This window comes from Diadema antillarum, unplaced genomic scaffold (assembly GCF_040938485.1).
Source record: "Diadema antillarum isolate AM-2024a unplaced genomic scaffold, OU_Dant_1.0 scf00000031, whole genome shotgun sequence".
In the NCBI taxonomy this organism is placed as follows: Eukaryota; Metazoa; Echinodermata; class Echinoidea; order Diadematoida; family Diadematidae; genus Diadema; species Diadema antillarum.
The window spans coordinates 1,240,040-1,255,000 of NW_027270920.1; the positions used below are offsets into that span (position 1 = coordinate 1,240,040).

General features: G+C 37.6%; 3 protein-coding genes across 3 annotated transcripts in view; all 3 read left to right on the forward strand.

Moving 5' to 3' along the window:
- The first annotated feature begins 908 nt into the window (after positions 1–908).
- On the forward strand, positions 909–2,791 carry LOC139741297 (uncharacterized). Its single transcript, XM_071651889.1, has 3 exons — positions 909–1,057; positions 1,599–1,664; positions 2,641–2,791. Exons 1-3 carry the CDS (start codon positions 913–915, stop codon positions 2,664–2,666), a joined length of 237 nt encoding a protein of 78 aa, XP_071507990.1. The 5' UTR covers positions 909–912; the 3' UTR covers positions 2,667–2,791.
- A 2,931-nt stretch (positions 2,792–5,722) lies between these two features.
- On the forward strand, positions 5,723–7,946 carry LOC139741308 (uncharacterized). Its single transcript, XM_071651899.1, has 4 exons — positions 5,723–5,755; positions 6,354–6,517; positions 7,344–7,409; positions 7,717–7,946. Exons 2-4 carry the CDS (start codon positions 6,373–6,375, stop codon positions 7,740–7,742), a joined length of 237 nt encoding a protein of 78 aa, XP_071508000.1. The 5' UTR covers positions 5,723–5,755; positions 6,354–6,372; the 3' UTR covers positions 7,743–7,946.
- Positions 7,947–13,758: 5,812 nt separating this feature from the next.
- The window catches only part of LOC139741318 (uncharacterized), a 2,888-nt gene continuing 1,685 nt past the window's right edge, over positions 13,759–14,961 (forward strand). Inside the window, exons 1-2 of the mRNA XM_071651907.1 lie at positions 13,759–13,774; positions 14,694–14,856. Coding sequence (XP_071508008.1) covers positions 14,712–14,856 — 145 coding nt within the window. The 5' untranslated portion in view covers positions 13,759–13,774; positions 14,694–14,711. The remainder of the gene's footprint in view (positions 13,775–14,693; positions 14,857–14,961) is intronic.

Sequence of the window (14,961 nt, forward strand, 5' to 3'; positions counted from 1 at the left end):
CACACTTCTGCCGCAGTTTTCTTTTTCTGAAGAGAAAGGTTTCCAGCTGAAGGCAAATGGTTGAGCACCAAGGAACTGACTGTAATAGAATATTGAATCTAATAGCAATTAATGTCCACACAAATACCTCATTAAGGAGCTGACTGTAATAGAATATTGAATCTGATACCAAATGTCCACACAAATACCTAATAGAATATCAAATCTAGTGATAGTGATTGTTGTCCACACAAACGCCAAGTAAACTCCTCTCAAAAGAACATGGGCATTAACGCTGTTTGCAATGAATACTTTGCTGCCGTATCCAAGTGTAACAAGAACAATTGAAGAAAGAGGGAACATGTAGTTTCTTTTACTAGAAAACGAAAGAAGGCTATAATGTTCGAGACAACAGAGCAGAGTGTAAATGTCTCACGGTGATCATCTTGAGGCAACAACAAGTCAACATTTAAGATATTACAAACACATAATCTAAATCAATCATTTCTATTTCGACGCAAAATCAATCTGGATGTACACAGACTGGCGTTGTCATACAGTGTACAGACATAAAACACGTTTAAGAGGATAGCAGTACTGCTATGCACAACCTCTCAACAATCAACTTGACTGCCTCCTTTTTTAGACTTAGGCGATCCATAAATAAACACAATGGCACACAGACAACAGAAAAGTACATTACATTGGATATCCGTGCAGTTGCAGTATCCGAGGGAGTAGCAACAGAGATTGTTCCCGTTATGGCGCATGTAAAAGATCAAAGTCTTTATCTTATGTATGGAGGAGGCTATATTAGAGTTAAATTGTACCCGCTAACAGCTTGAACATGTATCGCTAGCCTACAATACCACCTGTAATTTGAGTATAGCTTCGTTTGCTATGTTCCACCCACAGAGAACCTACAAACCAAAAATGGCCAAGGCTCTGTTCTTCGTTCTCGCCGCTCTCCTCTTCGTCGCCGCCCTCGCTGAGGTCGAGATGGACGAGCAGGCCGAGCTCATCGACTACTTCATGGCCGAGAAGAGGGGAATGGGAAGGAACATGAGGAAATACAAGTGTAAGTATAGAGTTGATGTACCGTAGTACGATTCCACAGAAGTGTATTGATTCATTGCGTTTGAAACAATACAATAGCAAGCCATAATGAATATTATGTTGATTAATGACTCCCTCTGCATAGTTTAAACCGAGTTTCTTTCCAGAAAAATTCAGCTCACTTTATAGGACAAACAACCCAGTCGAAATATTTAAGTAGTTGCTGAAGAACGTGAAGAACGCAGTAACGGGTGTTTATTAGTATCAACTGAAATGATGTGTTCACGTATTTGCCACCCTACCCATCTGCTAACGCATACGTGTAAACACACACACGCACACACACATACACACACACACACTCATATATGAATATAATATAGATATGAATATATGCAAAAGTGTTGGACAACCTAGCAAAATACCAAGAAAAACGCACTCCTGTTAGTGTTGAAATCACATTCGTTTGGATTTATACCCTATCTAATGTTTCAATCGAATGATCAAATATGGTGTATGGTGTATAATCATGTTTAATTGTCCATGTTGTTTCTATTTTCCAGACTGCCAGCAATGGGACCAGAACTGCTGGTGCAGCAGGAAGAGCGGAAAGGTCGTCTTCTGTAACGGTCGGTTCTTTTACTTTCAGTTGCCTTCTTAATGGATTCAACACGGATTGATATAAATCATATCTGATATGCATTCCCGTATAGATTTCCCAGCTTTTAAAGCTGGACAGCCTTTATCCGTTTGTTTATGTGTTTTAGCATGGCGTAAACAAAAGTGCTGGGAATGTAGTTTAGGCGTTTTGCTCCAAGGCAAAGTTTTTCATTGACATCACATAGATATTAATCTACCGAGTATATCAAAAATCTTCTTCAGTGTTTGAATCTCTCAATTATATTGTTTTTCAAGTTGCAAAATTTTTGAACATGGGAATCAAAGAATCGGGCTTTTTGTTGATAAATTTCGTTTGTAAAATATATGTGAATACGGTTAATAAAAATCAAGACCTCAGCACTTTCAAAACAATGTTGTGCTTTAAGCCATTGGGCAAGCAGGCAAGGCAATTTTGCATTAGTTTGCCCACTGACAGAAGAATCACATTTGAAATGTTCACATGATTCTTTCGATCAATATCTATATCATAAGATTACATTACACTCTTTCCGATGTTCAAATACTGAACTACTCCCTGCCATGGATACATCTGTGCTCTAGATGCCACTTGTCAAAACGAAGACTGTTGAACGTAGTTTTTCATTTTGTGGAGTCACATTCTGGAGCCACATTTTGGAATACAGCGCCAATAAAGGAGCTCCGCGGGTCATCCTCAATATTTTTTCTTCTTTTTTTTCGGGGGGGGGGGGGGCTGCTTTCCACATCAAAACGATGGTCCTTGATGAAATTATTATGGTATCAAGTGTAATGTGTTTATTCATTATCATTCTCCACCTCTATACATAGGTAACAAGCCTATGCATGCATGCATTGCATATTATAGTACCTTGAAGAGAACCGTGGGATTTGTGATGTTATTACAAACCAACTTCTTTCTTAGGCTTCACTGTTCTATATCTCTTTGTATCTCGTACGTACGTACAGGAGCCGCCAGCGGAGACAACATCTAAACTACCCCGCTCACCGTACCAGAACCTCTCTCCTAACCCAACCGCCCCGACTCTGACTCACCATTAACGGTTACTCCATCTGCCGGTAGATTGGACAGCAACACGGACACTGATGTTGTCATTTATTTGTTATCCATGGATGCTTTAAATAAAGAGATTTCAGTTATTTAGTCAAATCGATTGTTACTGCTTCAATGATTGGGTGTGATGGAGAAACCTCCGGGCGTAGGGTTTGAAAAAGTGTGTCTGAATGCAAATGAGAACAAAGAAAGTGAGAGTGAAATAACGCCATCTTCATTTACTAAGGTGTCAGCATTTTGTGCTCTTATTAGTGGCCTGCTTTATACCGATTAAGGTGATTGTACCATTATCTTTTGCTTTTGTATGTCTAGATTGTATTGCTCAGAACAAAACATTCTCTTTTTCACAAGTCCCTTTGCATATTTCGACATCACAAAAAACAAATATTCTTGACAACGATCAATGACAGTAGAAATGAAAAAAAGTGTGATCCATTTTTGGACAATACAATAAGATTGTATAGTCTAAAAAGTGGATCAGATTATTATAATGTGTGTTAACATCGATACACTCTAGAATCCTATACAACAAGATATCGAGGGAAGGAAAACAAGATAAAAAAGTTTTTAGTACAGAAACTAAAAGTCATCGAAAATAAAACAAAACAAAACAAGGGCACACAAAACACATACTACAAATTCTATAAGAAAAAAAAGAAAGAACAAGAATAAGGTATCACTATAAACTAGTTCATTGAAACTCTCTCCGTTCACGCCGTTGCTTTTCGTTAGTATGCATGCAGCTCGGGGCTGAAGGTCTCCCCATATTAAGCGGGGGGGGGGGGGTGTGGTGTGCTCGGCGCTACAATCGTTGGGATAGAAAAACGAAACAATCGGTTCATCAGTATAGATGAGGATTTAAAACGCCATGTTAAAAGAGAAAGAGAGAGAATTAAAAGGGGGTGGGAGACAGGGGTGATAAGGAAGATAAACACAGACTCAGGGAGTAGGGCAAACGGAAAGAGCAAGAGGGGTAGGCCCTATTCTTGCACCCCCTTCCATAATGATCACAATTAATTTTTCACACAGATAATGTTTTCTATCTTTTGCATTTTCCCTTGTGCAAATCAATTTTGTTATTGCTTTTAGCTATTTTCTCTTCAATCAATCTATATATTTGCTCACATACAGCGCAAAATGCTGCCTTTGCTGGGGAAGTAAATTTTGGCACTTACAATATGTACAAGGTAAGAGTAATTATTGTTTACCTGGTAACATCTTGAAATTCAGTGATAAAACAAAATCATTTCTTAAATGCATAACACCATAACACTTGGTAATATGAAAACAGTTGCAAAGTAGTTTCTTGTATTCCTTACAAAGTAATGACTCAGAATACTGACCCCCTCCGGCGATCAGAAAACAAGCGTTTTATTGTTGCTGGTTCATTTTTACAAAAAGAAGTGAGATTGTACCATTGTCAACGTCCAGGCAAAATGTATTTCGTAGACAGAACTACACTAAAAACAAAGTGCGTGGTACCATGTAGAGGAGCTGCAATACAACAATGCAACAAACTATAACAAAACTGGATAATATCAACGCGGAGTGTAGAGACCCAACAATGTGTAGTGTAAAATTCTTTTACACAGAAATGGCACATTCTTCTTCCAGTGCATTACCAGTCAGTCTGTACAACATCTCTTTAAGGTGACAATTGAATACCTCAATATAAAAACGACCTAAGTCCATTACAGTACATTTAAAAAAAAAAATAGAAATCAATAAATGATTTTTTAATGATTTTAGTTTTTCGGTTAGTGGACTGTTACCTATGCAAATTAAAATGTAAAGCATTCATTTGACTGATTATATATCTTTACATAACTTCGTAGAGGGTATCCAAAGACAATAGTCAAATTTGGACTTTGGTCGTTTTTATATTCAGGTATTCATTTGCAATATGAACACTCAGTTATTTCATATCATTTTATTGTTCTCATCGTGCCGTTTTCAAGAAAAACCGGCAAGAACATGCTTGTCGAGAGTGGTAGGTCCGTTTCAGGGCGACATACATACTCAAGAAGGAATAAGTGGTGTGCATAGGTAAGATATATTCATTTCCAAGCGTCCGAAGTTTTAGAACACTTCTTACATTAATAATGGTGACTGGGTGGATAATCTAAAAGAAAAAAAATCAAAAAAATTTAACATATATGAAACATAGCTTTCCAAAGAGAAGGAGGAATAGAATTATTGGGGTGATCTGATACTGTGCCAAATCCGCAATGCCCTATTGATTTTAGAGGCTTGAAATCAACTGGATGTTATGGGTGATACTTTGTAGAACTGTGAGTCAGATGATGTGTGCTCATATTTTGAATATGTCATGGACTAATAAGAAAATTCGACTCCACTGGTGTTACCAACGTACAGCAATCTGTTATTCAAGCCGCACTTTATAATGGCTGGCATCTTTCCAGGCAAGAGTGTAATGTCTTAGAAAATTCATGGATCGAAGCAAATTCATCTCTGTATCAACATGATCAAAGTGAACAGAGGATGACAACATCTTAATGTAGGAAAGTGCACATTAAGATAAAATGAACACATGGCTAAAAAGCAAAAACAAAAAATGAACGCAAATTAGTGTTCTTAATTGAATGATAACATGTGAACTTTTGGCCTGGAAATCGGCATCATGATACTGCACTGTTAGCTTCCTCAACCATATAGAAACAGCATGACGCAAGAGAAACGCCATATGCGACCAATTTCTCTCTTTTCTTTCCTTCAAATCGTGGGCCATTACGTGGCGGTAACCGCACTTCAATAAACCTTATTAACATGAAACTCTAAATAGCGCTAACATGTGATACCACACAGTATACAAATGATGGTGACAGATTTTATTAAGGTATATCCCAGGAGTTCATGCTCCAATGGCGATAACATTGCTTTGTAGTGAGAGAGAGAAAAAGAATTCCTATAAATATGGCAGAGGATCGGGCAGATATCGTACATCGAGTTCCCAGAAGACTTCACACAAACTCCCTCAACCTCCAACCGGTAAGTACTGATTATTTTTGTCACATAATCCCCACATACAGAAATGCCAACAAGACCCTTTCCAAAGGATAGAGTTCAGTTACGATTGATAAAGGCGTTGGCAGTATCGCAGCCACCTCTTAAGGGGGAAAGTGTTGAAAAGTGTCTTTGAAAATATACGAGATGCTAGGGCCAACGAAGCTGTAGGCAGCTATTTAATTTCTATGTCCTTGCCTCTATAAAGAGGGCCTGATTATGATTGTTCATTATCTAAGATCACCCATCGTCTGTTTCAATTTCATATCAGCATGCAAAAGACTAATCACACTCAGCGTTTTGAGTTCAAACCCTAACTCACTTTACAGAGACAGACGATTTCTTCTTTTTTTTATGCAAAGGGGAAATTAACTAATCGCGATTTGAAAAAAATACGATAAGATTAGTGGTCAACGTACGATATTTCTCACCGACAGAAATGCCCATTTTTATCAATCATTGTGTATTGTTACAGGAAGATGAGGGTGAATACGTGTTAATATTCTAGCTGCTAGTGTTTTAAATATGCAGCCCCGGCCTGCGATTCCACGCGTAATCTTCGTTCTGTATGTTCCATTCAAAGAGAAGCAGATAAAACCAAAATGGCCAAGGCTCTGTTCTTCGTTCTCGCCGCTCTTCTCTTCGTCGCCGCCCTCGCCGAGGTCGAGATGGACGAGCAGGCCGAGCTCATCGACTACTTCATGGCCGAGAAGAGGGGAATGGGAAGGAACATGAGGAAATACAAGTGTAAGCAGAATTTGTATTTCACCATAACAGTCCTATTGACATTCCTATCCTTAACAATTAATCGAGATTATCGGGGTATCAGGGGAATAAATATCTTCTCTGATTGTTTGAATTGTCGAGATCTTATCAATTACTGACCTAGTCGTTTAACATCATAAAAACACACTCTGTAAGCAGAAACACGCTACATTTTTATGATCTTCTTCAGATTCCGATGAGGAGAAAAAAGATGATTTATTGCGTTATCCAAACCTGTGATGTATCTTGACATAATTACAATCTGTTAAATCCAACAATTTCTCATCCTTTGCATTATAGAACACTGATTTGCCCATACAGACCAATCCTTAGAATGTCACATTTTGACAGAAAGTCCACTCTGGGTGATCTCAGGATTTTTTGGAAAACAAGTGAAATACTTTGGTTATATCTCAAGAAGAGTTACCCCGAAAATCAGAAATCCTGCGCTAAAGCTGGGGGCATCTGGATTCCAGACGCTGTAAATCACTCCGATAGGTAATAAATCGATAAATACATTCTAAAAAGGCAACCTAAAATTCACATAGAGCCCATCATAATTAGGTCACTGTTATGGAAAGTGGCCACCACGCTCTGGCATTGACACTTCTTGGAGACAATAGTGACGATCACGATGATGGTGGTGATGATGCTGATGATGATGAGAAGGTGGAGGAGCAGGGGAGGAGGAGCGAGAGGGAAGGAAGAGCAGGAGGGGGAGGGGGGAGGAGGTACAGTGTATCATCAGTTTGTACAGTTGCTGGTCTCTTTCGTGAACCTTGAAACGTTCTTGGTCTTTCACTTCCAGTCTGCCAGCAATGGAACCAAGAGTGTTGGTGCAGTAGGAGGAGCGGACAAGTCGTCTTCTGTAATGGTCAGTTCACGAGGGTTTTTGTTGGTTTTTTTTTCCTAATGTTGAATTCTTCAATTATACTGTCATGATAATCCTTTATGGAATAATCACGGACCTCTCCCTGTATATCTTGATGTTGTCCATATAAATGTCATTGCCCTTTGCCGAATAAAATGATGGCAATAACAACGATAATGTTTCCTGCGAAGCAAGGTACGACATAACTAAATGTAGGATAACTTACAGCATATTGGTTAAATTCGTACAGGATAACCTTACCATTGGTCACAACGTTACTTCTTTATATCTTTGTGTATTTACATTTTAGGAGCTGCCAACGGAGACAACCTCTAAACTGCTTTGCTCCTCGTACCGGATCCTCTGTCATCTAACCGCCCCGACTCTGTCATGTCACTACACTGCTCGCGCCTAATGGTCTTGCCGATGGATTAGGCGGCTCCGTAAATTTGCGCGCGTATGCGCGCGAGTTTGTTTGTGCGTGTGTGCTATCCATGGATACCTGAAATAAAGAAGTTTTAGCTACATACCTTTCGTCAAGTATATTTCATTATTTCTATGGTTATTTTTGTTGCATGGCCATTGAACTATGAATAAAGGAAACAGTGTACGTGTATCTCATGCAGTGACAGATTGAGATGGGGAAGAAACCGACGCCACCGCAAATGATTGATGTGTGTGTGTGTGTGTGTCTGTGTGTGTGTGTGTGTGTGTGTTCGAAAGTTTTAATTAGTGTCTGAACCTTTCGTCGTATAGGCCTTTCATTTACGATCAAGTATTATGAATATGTGGTGTTTCAATACTATAGATATTCAAAGACGTATGAATACAAAAAGAACAGAATAATATAAACATGTTTAATAGACTTTGAATTTCAAACATTAGGCCTATACTCAGCATAAGGGCGCTTGTCATCTCCACAAACAAATACAAACTCAATTTTGATTATATATTTCCATCATTTTCAGTGACTATGCAGTTGAAATTAAACTAATCACTATACAAAAACCCATCGTATATATATTTGCTTATGTGTGTGCATGTGCTTCTGTGCAGAGAATTCTACGGCCTTACTACACTTCAAGTCATGCACAAGACTTTTGCTCCCTTGAATGCCCCGTATACAAGTTCCATTTTTTATTGTCATGCAAACCGATGAATGAATGACATACATGCATCACAGTCACATTACATGTGCTTCAGGAATATTACATTTTCAGACATAAAAATATCAATAATGACAGCATTTCAACACACGAAACACGATCATTCAGATACGATCATGACGATCATCCAGCTACACTCATGTAATACTCACCATCCAACTATTAAACAGTCAGCAGTGATGAAGAATCAGCGCATTAACACTTGATTTCATTCGTGAAAATGTCTAAAGAAATGTCCTAAAATCAAACATATCATTTCAATTTCAATTTCAGTTTCCATTTATTCTCATATTTCTCGGTGAAAAATACATCACATAAGACAAGAAGACAAAATGACAAATGAGAACAATGCTAAAGACATATGATGGAACCTACCTAAAAGCAAGCTTGTTGAGCGTAGGTCCCAGTATTAGAATCGACCGTAAATATTAAGATGAGGAGCACGGGTAAAACAAATTAACCAAAACATAGAACAAAAAAGATGAAGATAAAGATACTCGGAGATATAGCAAATTCTTCTCTAATGCAGGTTTGGAGGTCGGATGATTTGATACAAGATAAAACATGAAATTGCTTGCCGACAAATTGGAGGCATTCCTGCCTGGCTGGCTGGAATAAGATATTTAAAAAGGGACTTGCGACCTGAACGACTGTTTAGGGACTAATTCACCATAGATGCGTGTAGTGATGTAGAGATTTTCAACAAACACTCAGAATCGATATTCTTCCTTCACCCCTTGTCTGTTAGCAAAGTTTGGATCTTCATATGACGCTAATCACAGTGTACGGCAACTTGTCTACAAAATTTTCCCTTCCGGCAAGTGAGAGTACACTGCTAGAATGCAAAAAAGGCCAGTATACACGTAAGACGAGACGACCCGAAAGAAAAAAGAAAAAAGAAAAATTATCTTTCGTGTGGTACAAAAGGAACTGACCAATCTCTCAGATGATTAAAGTCATTCGTATGGGCTATGGGGGCATTATCTCATTCACTCTGGCCAGAGAGGTGAGACTCACTTCCCTGCTCTGGTTTAGGTCAGTATACATTTCATTGTAGCGTCTTTTCTTGAAATATCTACCACCAGTTACTTTTTCCAAGACATCAACTAAATCCATAGGTGAATATGTAATGCGGGTTATCATGGCCCGATTGTGCTAAAAAAAAATCAGGTTGGATTTTTAAAGAAAAGTAATGCAATTCCTTGCAGGATATCATCTAACAATGCCAAGAGATACACGAAGATCGAGCTCTCCAAGAAAAGTGAAAGAACCACTCGCGGTAAGGGTTTAATAACTAGAAGCCGAATATCCCTCCTCCCACACGAGGGAGATTTTGTGCTTTCAGACCCAAAATTCAGCGATTTGGTGTACACTTTCTGGTAAAATATTTGATATTTTTTCTACCCAAAAAGGAAGAAAAGTAAATATCAAAGTGGTTCGATACTCACGAGTGCAGTTATACGCACGATAGTGCCAATATGTTTTGTCACTGGGAACGACTCTTAATGAAGATCTAAATTTGATATCAGAGAGGTTTGTTTCCAATAAACCGTACCTTAATACAAAGAAATGTGAATTTATAGTTATGGGATTAAGGAATATATATTTTCTAATATGACTGTTATTTCATAATAATTGTAATAATAATAATAATAATAATATAATATTCTTATATAGCGCGATTCAACAAAAAATACGTTCTCAAAGCGCTTTACATATATACATACATACATAATGAAACGTATTAGTTACAACTGAAAATTGGCAAACCACATAATCATAACGGTATAACTCTACTATACTACTGCAAAAGTTACTGAACATTGTACGCTTAATGAAATAAGTGAGTTTTCAATTGTTTTTTGAACAGTTCAGAGTTTTCTTGGGATCGGAGTAGCTGAGGAAGGGAGGTCCAGAGGACTGGACCTGCATAAGCAAAAGTCCTTTCACCGTATCTCTTGGTCCTTCTTGTGTTGACTTGAAGAAAGTGCTGAGAGGCAGATCGGAGATTTCTCGTAGGGACGTATGGAGTGACGAGTTTAGATATATAGTCCGGTGCCATATTGTGTAGAGCCTTGTGAACAAACAAAATGATTTTATACTGGATCCGGTATATTTTATATGATAAGAATATACCCAGAGTGTGTTCTTGTAGATATCTTGGTATGACTTTAGGCGAGAATCTGGATTGTAGTTTAAATGTAAAGGCAGTGTGCAGAAAATAATTTCTAATATTTCAATATTTCTCATTTCCGTTAAAGACAATCTCTAATCTTAATTCGCAACAACAATCACTTATTCTTTATAAAGTTATGATACAATGTCATATTGATTACTGTGACACAGTGTACTGCAATGCAGGTGTAATTCTGTTAGCAAGTATTTCAAACTCGTGGCTTGCGAACAGTTTTAAATGTAGAGCCTCGCTCATATAGTTCTCAATGTGCACTATTCTTAAGCTGGATAATATTGATATGAGATTTCGGAAGAGTAAAGCAGATATGACGGAATAGATATCTAGTTCTTGCGCTCCTAAATTTCTTTTAGATAGATTTAATATCATTAATGTACCCTTTGATATCAGAAGGTCCGGCCGAGATCTTCTTCCACCTAAAGCTCGGACAAATTTAATGGTAAGAAGTTAATGTTTGGAACACGTTACATTGTAAAAAGAGCGGTGTTAGATTCAACACAATGGGTGTTAAATCTAGCACCGATTAAGTGTCCATAGAGGACCACACCGACAGGTGTAGAAAGTATGTTTTGATGGTGTTGAAAAATGTTCACCTGGCCCTTCCTGGTGTTAATTTGACACTGTAGCTGGTGATATTTTGACACTGTGCTGGTGTTTATTCAACAATGACATCGCTTGGTGATAATTTGATATTGCTGGTGTTAATGCCTATATAGCATAACATCAGCCCAGCTTCAACAGGAGACCACACCAACTGGTGTTACTGTGGTGTAAATGTGTTTGCTACTTTTTTTCAAAAATCAATGACTTTATTGGAAAGTTCTTGTTCGTCATATTGAAGTTCAAAATCAACAAGAAAAACAATAACTAATTTTCTATCTAAAAATTAGTTTTATAAAATTGAAGTGACACTAATGACTGTTAATTTAACACCACAAATAAGCATCAGAAATTTCACACCAGCTTGGGGTTTCATATGTAACGCCCGATTTTTTGCAGTGTACCGATGTATCTGAAAGAAACAAGTAATCTTGAATCTTTAAGATCTCTTCTTCAAAAGAATAAATCGTATTTTGGGAATTTTTTTGGTGTATATGTATAATACACGCATGATTGCATAATTATTTATGTTAGGTATGTTGTGTGTATGTAAATGTACATGAAGGACATATACGAGATCATGAGATTTTATCTGTTGCTTCACTTTTTACCTTGCAATAGGATAAACTTGCTACTGTATGATATTACCGTGTTAATTAAAATTACCGTAATATATAAAATTTGTATAAGCTCCTTTTTGGAGATATTAATTATGCGGAGACATCCGATATGACCTCCCTCGTGGAAACATTATTATAAGCTCCCTCTTGGAGACTTCTATTATGAGCTCCCTCGTGCAGACATTATACTTTATATATGATAACAATGTTTGATTTCCTTAAGATCTATACTGTTCTAATCTTAAGTCAGTATTTCAGGGACAAATTATTTGTTAATAGGGTCCCAATCTTTTGCCTTTCTTCTTTTCTTTGAAACAACAACAACAATGGGATAAACGATAATTTCTGTGCTTGTATTTGCCAAAAGAAATTGATAACTATTATGCAAATCTTAATGTATTCCATGTTCCATATTTCATATTTTACAGCTCACGTGTTCCATGTGTTCCTCTATTCGTGATAGGTTGATTTGACATTCAAGAGCAAACAAAAAAAGATAACTAAAGTCTTCTTATGTTTAGGTGGTAATATATCCTTTGAACTTAATGCCTGATTGTAGAGAGCTATCAAATTACCACAGCTCCCTATAGATGATAGCGCTACATTTAAATGAAAAAAAAAGGGAATACATCTAGGGAAAGCGTAACACTTCAAAACATGATGAAACTCGGTCATCCATGATATTTCCTACTACGCCATCCCGTCAAGGGTTCATGATGGAAGCTACCGATGATGGCTCATGCTGATTTTCACTTAATACAAGTCATCTGTTTTAGTTTATGTATGGCATTGCATGTTGCTCTTTCTCACACCGTGTGTCCATATGTTCTTTCTTAAAGTTTCTTAAAGGTCACCCATTTGACTAAATTCATTTCATATCCCACCATGTCAAGGAAGAATGAGAGAAGAGAACGATAGATCGATATTAATCTCTCAAAAACAAGGAAATTAATGTTAACAAAGTGATTAAGAGAATTAGATTTTGAGAAATCCTGATGGAGCTTTGAATATGATTATTTTCTATTCATATAATTTGATATCACCACATATTGTGCTTATTTCGGTGCAAACAAAACAGCAGGGAAATAGGTTGCCCGTCATATCAAACGCCACCAGGACATGTGCGTGCAAAAGGTAACATATTTTGTTTAAGAAAGAATCTCTTTTGAATGATATGACCGTCCGTTTATAAACCATCTGTTATATCGCAACTTAGTAGAGGTTCCCGGGTCAAGGCTGGAATCACTTTGTAACTACATAAGAATCGTAGCAAAATCATCTCTTAATTATTGCGATGACATCATCGTCATGGAAGGAATTGATAAAAGTGCACTTTAAGGATGTGCAGAAGTCGCAAAAACAAAACCACCACAAGCTAATGAGGCTTAATGATTAGATAATAACAGGTGGTCCTAGTGAGAAAAGCGACGTGATCCAGCACTGTTAGCTTCCTCAACGACACCATAACAGCACGAGATGAGAAACACCGCCATATGCGACCAAGTTCCCTTTCCTTTTCTTCAAATTGTAAGGCATTAGATTGTGTATGACCACATTTCGGTTTAACCCTATCAGGGCCATGATCACTGAATACAGTCGACTTCAAATAAAGTGTTGTTACTAGAGATAGTGAATGACTATAGGTAGCTTTCGGGGGGCAATGCCTAATAGCATCAGAACCTGCATGGTAATGAGCAAAAATTTCCTATAAATACGGTAGAGGAGCAGGCAGATATCGTTCATCGAGATTCTCAGAAGACACCACACAACACCTTAAGCCTCCAACCGGTAAGTACCAATTCTTTCCAATCAACTTTTTCTTTCTCGCAAAAAAAAAGCAGCTATCCTCTCAACAGACGTTATTCGATAGATACATGAGCTACGGTACACTATAGTGCACAAACCTGACAGTATACATAAAGGTAAACAATATTCAAGAGCTGGAGAAAATTTAGTTGTGGAATGCAGTGGAGTTTGTGGGAATGACAAGTAAACCGCAAAGTAAATAGTTATGAACTCTCTTCAACTGCATGTACATATTGATTTTATTTACACATTCGTTTGGTTTCTGTACAAGCATTTGCAAGCAAGATTCTTCTGTAGTGTAGGTGAAAGTTTATCGGAATGATATTCGTTACCACCATGACCAAGTCTGAAAAAAAAATTATAAAATGTTTTCAAAATAAAAAATATCATTGAAATGGTGTTAGATTGATTATAATGGACAACAGATCCGCAGATTCTATTTCCCATGAACTTTGTGAGATTCAAGGAATTGATATCAGTCACCGTACATGTGGATTCAATACAAAGACTTTAATTTTACGTTTTCTTTTCATTTTGTGTTCAAGCGTCTTTGAGAGGGACACAGGATTATAAGTGTCCTGCAGGCAGGGAAATTACATGATGCTCTTTAAAACGCAACGGCCCAAGTGCTCTTTTATATTTTTCTTTAAAACTTTACGAACTACTGCAAAGAAAGCGAACCTATAAACTTGTAGAGTGAAATCTCCGTCCCAACAGTCATGATTGTCTGTAGAAATGTATATGCGTTCAACTCTTGAAAATTGTCAATCATCACGTCTAGTTACAAAGCGAGGGGGCGAATTGCATTGATTTTCTACTTGCTTACATTTTGGCATTTTTTTTTTTTATTATGACCTGCATCTACTCTTAACGCATCTTGATATTTAAGCACCATCTGTAGAAAGCAGATAAAACCAAAATGGCCAAGGCTCTGTTCTTCGTTCTCGCCGCTCTTCTCTTCGTCGCCGCCCTCGCCGAGGTCGAGATGGACGAGCAGGCCGAGCTCATCGACTACTTCATGGCCGAGAAGAGGGGAATGGGAAGGAACATGAGGAAATACAAGTGTGAGTAAAATATCGTATTTTGTTGCCAACACCGTGAACACTGCAAAATGGAATGTGTATTCCCGTACCGCGGTGGGCTTATTGCTATAGTTAAAGTGATTTACT